The 13,835-nt window shown below is 47.2% G+C and overlaps 2 protein-coding genes across 2 annotated transcripts in view; both read right to left on the bottom strand.

The window, feature by feature from the left end:
* Positions 1 to 3,869: 3,869 nt before the first annotated feature.
* Positions 3,870 to 6,290, bottom strand: BRK1 (BRICK1 subunit of SCAR/WAVE actin nucleating complex). Its single transcript, XM_066195107.1, has 3 exons — positions 6,145 to 6,290; positions 5,974 to 6,056; positions 3,870 to 5,896 (listed from the first exon to the last, which is right to left on the bottom strand). Exons 1-3 carry the CDS (start codon positions 6,260 to 6,262, stop codon positions 5,870 to 5,872), a joined length of 228 nt encoding a protein of 75 aa, XP_066051204.1. The 5' UTR covers positions 6,263 to 6,290; the 3' UTR covers positions 3,870 to 5,869.
* Positions 6,291 to 6,313: 23 nt separating this feature from the next.
* FANCD2 (FA complementation group D2) overlaps positions 6,314 to 13,835 on the bottom strand; it is a 34,929-nt gene continuing 27,407 nt past the window's right edge. The window contains exons 35-44 of the mRNA XM_066195105.1: positions 13,487 to 13,586; positions 12,639 to 12,761; positions 11,868 to 11,961; positions 11,314 to 11,385; positions 10,426 to 10,464; positions 9,904 to 9,978; positions 9,641 to 9,715; positions 7,073 to 7,219; positions 6,477 to 6,560; positions 6,314 to 6,389 (exon numbers count right to left, since the gene is read on the bottom strand). Coding sequence (XP_066051202.1) covers positions 6,321 to 6,389; positions 6,477 to 6,560; positions 7,073 to 7,219; positions 9,641 to 9,715; positions 9,904 to 9,978; positions 10,426 to 10,464; positions 11,314 to 11,385; positions 11,868 to 11,961; positions 12,639 to 12,761; positions 13,487 to 13,586 — 878 coding nt within the window. The 3' untranslated portion in view covers positions 6,314 to 6,320. The remainder of the gene's footprint in view (positions 6,390 to 6,476; positions 6,561 to 7,072; positions 7,220 to 9,640; positions 9,716 to 9,903; positions 9,979 to 10,425; positions 10,465 to 11,313; positions 11,386 to 11,867; positions 11,962 to 12,638; positions 12,762 to 13,486; positions 13,587 to 13,835) is intronic.

The following is a 13,835-nucleotide window of genomic DNA, read 5'->3' as shown; positions in this document are numbered from 1 at the left end:
GAGAGCAGGAAAGGAGAGGGCAGATTCCTCCAGTGCACCACAGCAGAAGGTGGCAGACGTTTGGTCACCTGAAAATGTATGTGAAGAGTGACAGCCAGTGTCAAAGGAGACTCCTCCTTGGGACACTCCAATAGCACAGCGGCTATTGATTGCATAAGGTGTGGTCGTGTAAGTCATTTGTCAGTTTCAGCTAATGGTTTGACCCTGGTGCAGCTGGTAGCCCAGGAAGGATTGTATTCCCTCCCTCTGCTCTCCTCACTTCTTCATCTCCTGATGCTTCTGGAGAGACTGGGACACAGGTAAGGTAAGTTACACTTCCTGTAGTAGGTGTGGACTGATTTTTCCTCTCCAGTTTGTTTGGCTGCTTGCTGTGGTTTTTTGGTATTTTTTTAGAGGCAGAAAGGATTGAGGTTTGTATTTGTTTAAGCAAGGTATACCACTACTTTTCTACAAGTGCCTATTCAAGTGCCTTCTCTCACCTCCCCTGACATTTTTAATTGCATGTAACATTGAACACTTAAAGCAGCTAATAGCCTGCATCTACTACTGGGAAGATTATCTAATGAATTGGAATGCTTTATCATGTATTACATGTGTTTACTTGGCCCATATTTGGGAACTGTCATCTGAGGATTTAGGAGAATGGTGTTTTATTCTTTGTATGCTGGGAAAATTGCTTCCAGGAGGGGTTTAGAGAGGTGAGACACAGGTAGAGCTGCTCTTATGCTTGACACTAATTGGATGCAGTGGATTTGTCACACAGGGAGGTTGCATGAGAAATGTAGAAATACTCCTAAGTGAGTGTAGGAGGAGCCCAGGGATGGTACACAGAGTAGTGATTGCTCACTAAGTCATCACATTTCTGACAGATTTAAACATTGCCATGACTCCTCTTGCCCCACCCTGACTTTCTTCCAGTGGGTTGGTAAAATTACTCCCTCCTGTAAGTTGCTACTTATTTTCCTTTAAATAAAGTCTGCTTCAACAATTGTTATGAGCCTGTAAAGCACAGGTAAGTGCAGGGGGATTATGCCTCACTGCCAGCTGCACTTTGCAGGTTAGAGGTAGGTTACAGCTACTTTCCTGCTTTTAAACTACGAGACTTGAGAGAGAAGAAAAAAGCAACAAGCAATGAATACAGCCCACTTCCAAACCTTCCAGACCATCACTGAACCAGTAACATCCTATTATACTGAAATCATGTGAAGGATGTTTGCTTTTGGGTAGGACAAAGCTTGAGTTTTAGCCATGAAAGCTTTTGTGGAATCATATGAGAGTAGGCCATGTTGTACCTTACTAAGATCTTTTGGATTTTTTTTTCTCATTCTGTACCCTGCTGTGGAATTACTTAATTACTTGCCATAATAAATAATTCATTGTATTTATTTTAAATTAACACAGTAAAAGTTTTGCTAAAGCCCGTTAAATTTAAGAACTAGGCCTGTTTGAGCAGGCTAAATCAAAGGCCAGGCGTGGGAGAAAGGATTGTAAAAGAATAGACATAGTGCTGAAGGCAATCTCACCCCTGTAAGTTGCAGCTGTGCAAGACAGGTGAACAACATTGAAGGAAAAAGAAGTGTGGAATGTTGATGTGTGTTGACCAATCACAAAAGAGTAAAAGGGCACGCAGGTGTTATGCACGTGAGAAGGGTATAAAAGGTTGTATTGGAGAATAATAAAACGCTGATGCTTGAAACCACTGTCAGTTGTGTGTCTATGTCAGCCAGGATGTATAACTCACTTCCTGGAGGATTACTGACCTCCTCAGGTGCTGCTATCAACAGCTCATGAGGCAGAAGAGTGAGTGATTCCAGTACTGACAAGCACAAGATCCTCCCCTTAATGGCTACAGGTGATGATGGAAACGTCCCCTCATTATGGGAGCTCCCCTTTTTTATGGTCAGCACATTACAGGCTCACAAATGGGCTCTGAGAGATGAGAGGGAGAGGGTTGTCTGGCCTTTGGGCACTGGCTGCTGGTCCCTCCAATTAATCTCCAATATCTGCTCCTCTCCTTTTCACTGTTCTCCCAGTTCACTGGGCTCCCTTTATATCTCCAGTCTGGGCTAGCAATAGGGCTGGAAGTGCCTCATGGAAGCAGAGCCAAAGGCAGTGGAGCACAGATGCTCCCTGGGAAGCTTGAGGGACAATTCCCAGCTTCAGCTGATCCTCCCGCTTGAAAAAGCCCTTTTCCTCAGCACTTTTAAACACACAGGTAACGCCAAGGATTTCAGTATTTAATCCTGATGTTTTATGGAATGGGTTTGGTCCTGAAATCCATTTTGTAATCCTATCAGCAAGGCAGGCAGAGACCTGTCGCCCACTGCTTTGTCAGCAATGTACCTGCCAGGACACAGAACAGCCTACATAGGTAAGGAGGCACGGGCTGGTTACCTGATGGGGTTACCTGTTGGCACAGGGGCAACACAGGGAGTCACAGACCGGGTTGGGGGTGGGCCAGCAGCTCTGTGCAGCACTGACCAAACTGGATGGGGCATCTTCCCCCCAGCCAAGGTGGACCTCAGACCTCTCACAGGCCTGACTCTGAAATCAGCAGGACTCAGTTTGATCTATCCATTATTTCCCCAGGATAGTGTTCTCAAACTTTTGCTTCAGGACATACTCTTCAATAATCTCCTCCTCCTCCAAGAAGAGGGTTATGTCAACAACTGGCTTCACATCTCTGTGATATGAAGTGAAAACACGCAGGCTGTGTCAGACTGCACAGGGAGAGAGGGATGGGGAGGTGAGTGGAAAGGTGAGCCCATGGTACAGCCACCCTAAAGCTTTTATGTACTCTAAGGCCAAGTTCCCAGGTCCCAGGACTTGCAGAGCTCAGAGCAGTACTGCTGGCAGCTTTTAGAAACTGGACACAAAGTCTCAGTGAATCTGGAGGCCTCCCATATTCCTGTGAACCTCCCCCTCTCAATGATCCGGGGAGCAGCAGCAATCCCAGACTGGCAGGGCCAATCTTCTCTTTGTGAGACAACTACTCCAGGGATATCCCCCACTGTCGGTGCTTTGGCACCAGGATGCAAGCAGACACCATCTTCTGGGATCTTTAAAATTCAGCCCTGCAAAGCTCTTTGGATCAAAGCACAGATCTCCCTCAACAACTCAGCTGTGTCCTAAAGCATTGCTTTCTTGAGATCACCTCAGCTCACTGAATTATCAGGTTCAATCACCTGCAACATACTGTACTTTAAAACTGTTTCCTAAAATCAAGGGTCAGCTCACAGCAGGCACTGAGAGAGCCCAAAGGGTATTTACTAAAAGCTAGAACTATTTGAGAAGTCTGGTCCAATCCATTCATCTTAAAAGATGTACCCTGGATCAGAGATACAACTTTTTTCGGCTATGCAAAGCTTGACACAAGCTCTAGATGCCTCTTCTGCTGACACCACACAAAGGGTGATGCCAACACACTTTGTCTTGCACCCAGACCAAAACACTACAGCTCATACCCTAACCTTGGAGCCTCTAATGAGGACAGCTGGACTGCTCCAATCACTCCATGAGGCCTGGCTGCCTGACCAGCAGGCAATGAGCACTACAAGCCCACTGTCATCTGAGAGTGCAAACCTTTCTCAAGCTAAAAACTGGTTCAGGCTCTCTAAGTCAATTCTGGCACCTTTGTAAGGGGCTTTAAACCAGCTTCTCTGCAGTTCAGGCTCTGGGAAAAGGTCTCAGACCCACCAACATGGCTGGCAGAGACCTAAGTGGAGCACCCAGCCCTCTCGTGAGATGAGGACAGCACGGTGTGAGGACAGAGAGGACACTGCCATCTCTTGCTACTTTAAATGTGTGGTGGGGAGAACAGCACCACTCACATGCCACATAAATCAGCCATCTAAATTAGAATACACAAATCCACTCCAGAAAAGTTTAATGTAGGTTCCTGGGGCATCATATTCTGAAAAAAAAAAAACAAAACCCGAAAACAAAACCATAAAACAAAATACAGTACAAAGAAAAAAGGCAAACAGAATTCCCCAGTATTTAAAATAATGAAATATATCAGAGCTCCATCTATTACAAGGCTGCACGTTGCAGCAGCTGCTGGAGGAAGCTGCATCAGCCTGAGAACCAGGAGGCTTCACCTCCCAGAGATAGCCTGGAATAAGCAGCACCCAACCAGAAAACCTGGTTCCTTAGGGAACTAGTATGACTCCTCGAAAGGAAAAGGGCAGAACTCTGTACTGCAGGGAGCTGCCCAGCATCCCTGTTGGGACATGAACCAGACAGGCTGATCCCACAGTGCTGAAGCTCTGTGAGAGCACATATCCTGGGAGGAGTGGTACCTTCCAGCAGATCCCACCAACTTTGGGGCAAAACCTGCTCCTTTGAGAAATCTTGGTATCAGATTAAAAAGAGCCATTACAACATTCAGTCAGGACCAGGAAGGGATCTGAGACACTCCATGCTACTACAATGGATGTCAAGTTCAGAGGTCAGCCCAGTACAGACCCAGTCCCAGGGATCTTTGTGGTACCCTGTCTCGCATTCAGTCTTTGAAGAATCTCAGCATAATTTAGGGAAGAACCTCTGGTGGTCTCTGCCTCAACCCCGCCCCATTTAAAGCAGAACCAATTTCAACATCCAATTAGTTCAGGGCCTTCTCCAGACAAATACTGAGTTAGCTCCAACGATGGAGACCTCAGAAACTCAGCACATCCACAGTAAGCAATGCATGGGCCATGGCAGCACTTCTGATGTACCTGGGCCACAGAGCAGCCACCTTGGAGCCAAGAGAGCTGCCTCCCTTCCACTGATCAATTTTCGTATGACAACAGCCTAATTTGATATGGCCCTTACACCTAAGGGCAGTGAACCATGGCTGTTGCACTCCACTGCAGGGATGCTACAAAGCACTCATTTCCACAGGTACTATGGTCCAAAAGCAGCCAAGTTTCCCTGATGTGCAGCCCAACCTGACAGCAACCACGAGAGCTGAGGGAAAAGCTGCAGGAGTACTCATTCAAACAATGGAAAACAGAGACTCCTACAGAGAACAAAACTGTGAGCTCAGAGGAGAACCTATGTCAACAAGGAACCAGCTGAGGTCAGTCAGCCTCAAAAATATAACAAACATTAAGTAACCCAGGTGCTCAGTAAACACTGCAGGCATGAAAGTGCCATTATTAAAAACCTAAGATTACAGTTGGAGACTATACCAAGACATTTAAAGCCTGCTGGGAAGCAATAAAACCTTTGCTGACACCAATTCCATGGACTCCCCAACAAACGGTAAATATGAGCAGTGAATCTGCAGATCTAGATGCCCACTGAAAAACTGAGATAAATAGAGGAGTGGTGGGAAGGGCTGAGAGACTTCCTTCTCCTTGCCACTTGCCTCACAGAGAGGAGAAACACCTCTTCCCGGGTGCTGGCAAAGGGCCCGCTCCAGTGGCATGTTCACCACGCCAGGTGAGCCTGCCGTCTGTCCCCTCACTGCCCGGACATGTGCACATGTGAAGGCTGAGACACCCTCCAGACCATAGGGATCAGCAGATTTTCTGCTGTGATCCCAGCAGGAGCACAAAGCACCCCAAAAGCCGGTTAGGTGCCTCCAGGAGCTGACAACAGCCTGGCCCGTGGCCGCTGTGGCACAGCCCCCATGAGTGGGGAGGAATGTGTGCCCAAACCCCGTGGGTCAGGCGGACGGAAGGGCAGGCTCTGGACATCCAGGACGGTGGCAGGGAGCCGGGCATCCCGCGGCCCGGCCCCAGGCAGGCACGCAGAGAGCAGGCAGGGCAGGAGCACAGCGGTTTATTGGCAACACGAGCAGAGGCGGCGGCGGTGGCGGCGGGCCCCGAGCGGGGTGCGGGGCGGCGGTGCTCCGGCGGCGGGGGCCGGGGCCGCCCCGGGCCTATGTCAGCGTCTCCCCCTTGGTGACCTAGAGAAAAAGGAAAAGCCTCAACCAGGGCCGGCCCCGGGCTCGGCCCGCACCCGGCCAACCGCCCCGCTGCTCACCCGGGCCTCGATGTACTCGATCCTCCGCTCCAGCGCCGTCAGCTTCTCATTCAGGGTGGCCAGTCGGGACCGGCACGACATGTCTGCGGGGAGGCGGCAGTGAGACACCGCGGGCCGCCGCACCGCCCGGCCCGGCCCGGCCCGCCCGCAGCCCCCGTCCCGCGCGCTCACCGAAGGAGTTGAGGAAGTCCGCGATCTTCTTGATGGAGCTGGTGATCACCTCGATGTACTCGCGGTTGGCCCAGTCCTGGTGGATCTCCCGCTGCACCGGGTCCTCCTGCACCGACATGGCCGCCGCCGCCGCCGCGCCTGCGCGGGAGCCGCGCCCCGCCCGCCCGCCCGCCGCCTCAGGGCCGCGCTGCCGAGGGCCCCGGCCCGGGCTCCCCGCCGCCGTCCGTGTCGCTGCCGCTCGGCTCCTGCGGGAGCCGCCGCCGTCAGCGCCGGGACCGCACCCCCGCCCTCCCCCGCCCTGGAGAGGCGCAGCCCCGCGGCCCCTGAAGTACCTCCTCAGCGGGGCTCTCCGCCGAGTCTTCCTCGTCCTCATCCGAGCCCCTCTCCTCAGAGGCCTGAGTCAAAATTTCTTCTCCCTAAGTTGAACGCAAGATCTGTACTGCGTGTATGTGAAGCGGCCAAAGCGTGCCAGGGTGGGATGGAAGAAAAGGGCATTTCGTTGCCTTAAGTAAAAAGCTTCAGAGATAAAAAAATCAGGTTTTGTTTAACTGTCCTGTTTCTACAGTGAAAGATGAAGAACCAAAACTGGCTTCTTTTAAAGCCACACATAAAGTGTGTGAAGGTGTTCAGGTGACCTTTATCTTTTCCCTCTTGTGCATGTAGTGTCTGCCACGGAACAGCCAAAAAATCCCCGTACCCGTTCATTACAAACCAATCTGACCCCTCAGTGTGAGAGCCTAGAGATGCAGACTCTTAATCTTGAAATAAAATACTACTTTCCTCTGCACTAGAGATGACTGTACTATGGTCACACTGAATTTGGCCTTTTAGCTATACCCGCACACAAGAGGAGAGTTAGAGTTGTCTGGACAAGATGAGCATTGTTCTCCCAGATTTTACTTGCCCTAGGCAGGGCAGTGATTCTCACCTGAAGATCCCGATTTTTGAGGATGCCGACCCAGAAGGCCTCCTGGCAGTGGTTGAATGCCAGCATTGCCTTCACTCTGTACACGAATTGTTCCAGGGACTTCTTCAACAAAGGCACATGGTTGGTCAGTCCAATGTCTTGGTGAATCTGTGCAACAGTAAAATGTGACGAGGATTGATTCTTGCCTAAGTGTTCTGGCTGTTTAAAAGGCATAGGTTGTCATGTGGGAGGGACATGACCCCCATAATGCCCAGATGACATCACTTCTTGGCCAAATTATAGCTGTTGTTAAAAAATAAAGCTCAGATCAGTATTTTTTTACAACAATCCAAATATCCACATTCACTTAGATTAAAATAAAAGAAGCCTGTTTTTGTCATGAACTCTAGAGAGAAGCTAGTAATTCCTCTGCTGAATTCCCAAGCTCAGAAAAGAAAAAATGAGAAAGGTGTTAAATACACCACTTCCATCACAACCTTTTCTTGCTCAGTGCCTCATGCAATTCCTTTACAGGGAATGTGTGTGCACTATAATCTGCAAAGCCAGCTTCTTTGGAGCAGAGAAACACCGGCTTTTGGAGAACTAGGACAGGAGGAACAGATGGAGTTGCTGTAAGCAAAAACCACCGGAGGAAGGGCAGCTATGCCAGGTATCCTAAGAGATTTAGCTCTGGGTGAGCATCTCCCCCTGCTAGGCTTCAATCTGCAGTACAGAACAGTCATTGCTAAACCAGAAAGCCTGTCAACCTGCCAAAACCTGCACAGTTATTTTGTACATAAGTATTTTCCTCTTTCATGACAATACTTTAGTAATCTTCTGGGCTTAAGATGGTCTCATCTGTACCCTGAATTCAGGTCACCTGCAGTTCTTGGAAGAGTTCAACATGCCTGGGCTGAGGGACACTGCTTTGCTTCAAGTTTTGCCAGCAGGGATGGGTAACTGATTACCAACAGCAAGCTGTTCTCTAGCCCATGTAACAGGCAGGAGCTAGCAATCATCAGCACTAATCAGAACCAAATCAGCAGAACCCTTGCTAATGACACAACCAACACTCACAGTGCCCCCTGGGCCCTGGAACCTGCACAACTGTGCGCAGGCAGTTTGGAGACTCAACAAAAATACAGCATTGGCAAAAATCTGTCTCCAGAAACTGTCCACATGCCCAGGGTTAGATCTGTAAACAGAAAAGAGGCTTGGTGTGAAAGGGGGAATGACAAAAACTTTGGAAATGACAGGTGAAGATGACTGCTGTTGCCTGTTGTAATGCTCTTTAAAGACACATGTATTGAGGGAGAGTGACAAATCTTAGGTCACATTGCACAATGGGTTAGCCAGCATTCCTGAGGTTTGTATGAAAGTGAAATCAAGGTTGGTTTAACAAATTTAGGTGTCAACTCCTCTTCAAACAAGTATGGAGTACTCATTGTGTACATTTACTTGCCCCAGATTCAGTTTCTGCCTTCTCATTCTTGCAAAATGATTTGGCACAGAGACCTGTACTGGAGAAATGGTAGAACACAGGTGTTCATTAATTGCAGCTCTGTGCTAACAGGGACCATGGAACACAGCACTTGAAAATGCTGGTAAAGTGCAAAGACAAACATAACATGGAAAGCTGCAATGCTAGTATCCTGCTTACAAGGTGAATTGTGACTTTAAACCAGGCATGAGGATTTCACTTTCAAACGTGAGAAGGTGTTTTTAGCATTGTCAGCGTTTGTGCCAGCTTCCAATTCTCACCCTGTGCTGAGAGCTGCAACAGCATGTTCTGATCTTCAGCTAAATATCTACGCTCCTGATGCCAGTTCTGGCCTAAATGGGTAGCAGATCTGGATTGGGAGCCATGCTGGTAGCTGGCACGTGACTTTCTCCCTTCAACTACTTTGGCAAAGCTCCCTTCTTGGACAAGTGTTCATAAACCTTTTAGGAGTCAGGAACAAAGCAGCACACATGAAGTTCTGTCTCCTTCTGTGTGATTCGCTCTTGCAACAAGCACTGTCTCTCCACACTGTAAGCAAAGTTCTACTTGTCTCCTTCCTTCCTGCCCCAAGTCTCCCACAGAGACAGACAGACTGTTATCCTCCTTCTCCCTTTGCCCTTACCAACATAACAACATAAAAGCCAGCTCAAGAGGACTTTGATCAGGGTTTTTCCCCATCCACCTCCTGTTGCTGATTCTTCTGACTCACAAGGTTGTTCATCTTTGGCAAAGCTTCTCTCCTGTATTATCAATCTGGCACCTGTACTTTGTTCAAGGTCTCTAAGGTCTTAGCCTGTGTCCTCAGAAGCATCCCCTCACAGATGCCAACAACCAAAGATGTCCAGAAGCTCTGTGCTAAAAGATATTATCCAACCTGACCTAACATCCAAGTCAGCCACTTCCAGAATAAATGCCTCAACTTTTGGGCTATTAAACAAGTCTATTTCACCTTCTCTCAGAGTTTTTGCTTGCACAGACGCTGCTGGAAGCATGCAAGTAGAACCTGCCAATGCCCTAGAAAAGCAGTGGAAGGGAAATAATACCATCCTTAGGACAGGAGTTTGTGCTACAATTGGAACTTATCTTACCTTGGAATGGCCACACATGTGATGAAGTTGTCTGGTACTCAGCTGCAAGGTTTTCAGCAAACTCTGCACATCGTCCTGCAATAAATAAGCAGACCAGCAAATCATTCTAAAAGGACTTTTCCAGAGGGAAATAAGAATATTGAAACAGCCTTTGTCCTAGCAATCCTCTCAAAGGGTTATGGGATAGAGGTAAGATGCATGTATGCTGGAAGTATCAGTCATGATTCCCAACTGGTTGCAGCCAGTTCTGTCCCCAGGGTTACCGTGTGCTTTTTAAAGCTGTGGTCCAGGAGAGGCATGGCAAGCTTCAGAAATGCTTCTACAAAGAGGCGGCCATACTGTAAAAGAGAGATAAATATATCAGAAAGCAAATTTAAACTCTTTTTCAAAGGACCATCACAATGTCAGATGAGATAATGAAATAATCTTCCAAGCTATGCCAGAGACTGTTCTTGCTTAGAAAAAATTATATTCATGTGAAGGCTGTACTGGAATATACAGGATCAGTAAAGGGTCCCACTTTAATCACTGCAAAGAGAGGCTAGAAGGACATGGTCTCATCGTTGTACAGATCCCTGCTTTTATCCACCAGGCATCTGGGAATAAAACTGAACTAAACATGAAACGTTAGAATCACTATACATATATATGTATAGCAAGGTGCAAGGAACACAGTATCTGCTTCTTCCAGAGAATGCAGTACCCACTCTACTGCACTAGAGGCAATGATTCAAGAAAGCTGGTATTTAAACTACTCTCTTCAGTTATCTTGAACTTGTGCTTACCTTCAGGCAGATGTTGAGTACAGGCCTGCTGTCAAACACCTACATAGACAAGAGGAAAAAAGAGTCAGATCAGTCCACAAGTCTAAAGAAAACCATGTAAGCACAGCACCCAATTAAAAACGGCCCTTCATGGCACAGCCCTGTGAATGTGTGAATCCTGCTGTAAGGCAACATCCATTCTCAAGTTTCAGCAGGAACACCACATAAGCACATGAACTATAGTGGCTCTCAGGTGGAAGCCCTTGGTAGGATTGTTGTTCAGTGATCTTAGGTGCACCTTTTGCAGATGGCACAAAATTATCTCAACTAGTCTAAAGTTCTTAACAGTTCAGGACCTGAAAGACCCAAGCCCAGCTGATGGGCAAATAATCACATAACAGACAAAGCAAAACTGAGATGGGCAAAATAATATGAAGGTAACCCTGGTGCTCCTGGAGTAAACTGACCTATGGACAAAACTGAACTAAGCGGTCCAGCTCTACCCTTGATGCTCTCCAAAGGCACCTGGAGCACAGGTAGGGCTCCAGTCAAGACTGCTGCATAGAAAAACCTGGGCTTGCCCATTATCACTTCATGTATGTAAAAATAAACAGTAATGAGTGACCTAAGCAAGGAGAAAAGTGGAGCTGTACCTATCACCTTCTAGTCCAAACAGCAACACACTCAGAGACACTGAATGAACCAGCTCCAAAACTGACAGAAGGAGATATGTCATCCAGTGACACCAGGCACAGATTATAAGTAGCTTTAATTATCACCTCCAGGTTGTTCCACTAGTCAGTCTTTCACTGACACATTTTTCCCCGGTGCTCAATAAGCCTGGGCCTTATGAACACCAGGCCTTACTGGGAATTTGGAGGTAAAGCAGAAAAACAACCAGAACCTCACCTTGACCAAGTTAATGAGGATGTGGAAATTCCGCACAGCGATGTTCCAGTGCAGCAGCTTCTCCAGTTGCACCTATGGGATGCAAGGGGACAATAACCCAAGATGGTGCATTTCCTCTCACCTTGCTGGATATTTATCACAGCAGAAACACTCCATGGCAATTCCAGCCTGATCAGTGGTTTTAAGCGCTAGGAGTTAACTCACTTCCTTGCTGTCAGAGGAGCTCTTGGTTGCAAAATAATGTTGTGCTCCCACACAGGTGTGCATACCAACTGCACAGTTTAGTATTCTGCTGATTAATGGCTATTTTCTGGTTGCAGCTTCTGCTGGATTTACTAGATTTTTGACATGGTGCAAATCTGGAAAAAAGGATGCTACTTATACGTTACCCTGCATATCAATGTTGATACACATTGATGAATGAAGGTGTCTGATTGGCTTTCTAGACCAAGTTCAGAAGTAAATTCCTTTCCAATTTATACATCTTTATTGTACTGTCCAGTTTAACTTAAGTTTTCTTCTCCTTACAGAGTCCAGTGTATTTGTTTTCCTACCTCACTTGAGTCTGACGGTTTCCCAGCTGGGATGCTTTTCACTGAACTCTCCAGCTGAGCCATCATTACTCTGAAGAAAACTGGGAATGTCTGCCTATGGAGAAAATGAAAAAACTGAAAGTCAGCTCTGAGCATTTTGATAGGTTCTTTTTCACCAGAATGATGCAGAAAACTCAAAGGTTGCCCAGCTGGGCATCCTTCTTAGTAGGAAATCACAAGAGATTGGCCCTAGGACTCATAAACAGGTCTAGCCCAGCCCAATTGGCCAGACAGATGGAGAATCCTGGGAAGTCACTAGCACTTCCCCACTGTGAATGACACTTAGACACCACCACTTCCTTGCAGCTGTAGGGGTGCACAGTGGAAGGCTTGCAGCTCTCAGCATAAGATGATTTTGGAACTTTCATAGTGCAGGAACTTTCTACATCCCTGCTTCCAAATTCCTATTCCAAGGCAAACGCACGCTGAGTGTGTTTTTGGACACTGCATATCAGCCCAGATTGCCTACAGCCACCCAAGGCCTCTGAGACTGACTTTTGGAATGCTTTAAACCACAACAGTAGCACAGGGACAACACACCTGATGACAGACAGCAGTTCATTCTCCAGTTAAAATGGCTCATAGCAATAAACTCAACATCATGTTAAGCACAGGACATTCCACTTTGGCATAAAGCTACCACATGCTACGAAGTAAGAAAACTAAATATTTAAAAGCAGAAAATATCATTATGCATATCACAGAATGCAAAGTTTCTATTGCTACAATTACCTGCTTAGGGTAGGATAAGTAGAAGAACATCCATCTTTGGCAGAGTTCATCAGTTCAGGAACACCAACACTGGAGATTTCCTCTATGGCTTTCAGGATGTCATCTGTGTGCTCCAGGTAGACACTAAATCCAAAATCAACATAGCTGATCAGTAGATACTATGCAGAATGACACAACAAGGCCTTGAACACTGCCCTACCTGAAATAGGTGGCCTAAAACTGTCAAGCTCCTCCTGCCAAAGGCAATCACATGCAGGAAACCCAAAGCAGTACTTAGAACAGTCATAGTGATGTCATTAAAAGCTACCATGATCTGAGACATACATGGATTCAGTATTCCCCCGTTCTAGTATTTTGGAAGGACAGGCTGGGAAGAGGATGAGATGGAATTGCCCTTTATGAGAGAGAACAGCCAGTCAGTATGGGTGACATTGAAATAGCTGTCTGCTATAGGCCATCTGGATCAGGAACCAGCCGACAAAGCCTTCTACAGCCAGCCAGGAGTACCCCATGTTGCAGGTCCTCATCCTCATGGCAGACTAACCACTGTGACACCTGCTGGAAGGATAGCCCAGCAGAGCATAAGCAATCCAGGAGTCTCCTCGAGGGCACTGATGAGAACTTCCTGACACAAGTGACAGATGACCCGATGAGAAAAGGTGCTCAGCTGCACCTTACACTTCAAACCAAGAAAGAAACTGTGCTTTAGAAACAGTGCAGAAACAAGGCTTTAGGTCAAGCTGTGCAGGCATGAGGGGCCATTGATTCAGAGGGGCCATTCCTCTGCAGCAACAGTAATCACTAAAAAAAGTGTCTTGACGTGCCTAAGGGAATGACTTGAGCCTTACCAGAGCAGGGTGTGCAGGGCACTGTTGAACTGGCTGCCCTTCTCTCGGTCTCCACTGGGCTTCACCCAGGACTGGCAGAGGAACTGCTTTGCTAGAGAAGCTGGGAAACATAAGGGATAACTTAGTGAAAGAATAATAAAAAATTCCTTTTTCTATATAAAAGCAGTGTGTTCAAATGATTTTTTGAAAGATCACAATTTCACTACCCTTCACGTGCCTGAACTTTCTAAGTCAGAATGCATTTTCCTTAAAAATCTACAAAGTCACAAGGACATATATCATGATAACAAAGCATGTGCACACCAGCATATTCCTTGTCTGGAATACCTGTTCACATCAGAACCATGAT

Source organism: Chamaea fasciata, unplaced genomic scaffold (genome assembly GCF_029207755.1).
Source record: "Chamaea fasciata isolate MVZ Bird 193981 ecotype frontalis unplaced genomic scaffold, bChaFas1.0.hap1 SCAF_13, whole genome shotgun sequence".
Lineage (NCBI taxonomy): Eukaryota > Metazoa > Chordata > Aves > Passeriformes > Sylviidae > Chamaea > Chamaea fasciata.
This window is presented reverse-complemented; position numbering and strand designations above follow the sequence as displayed.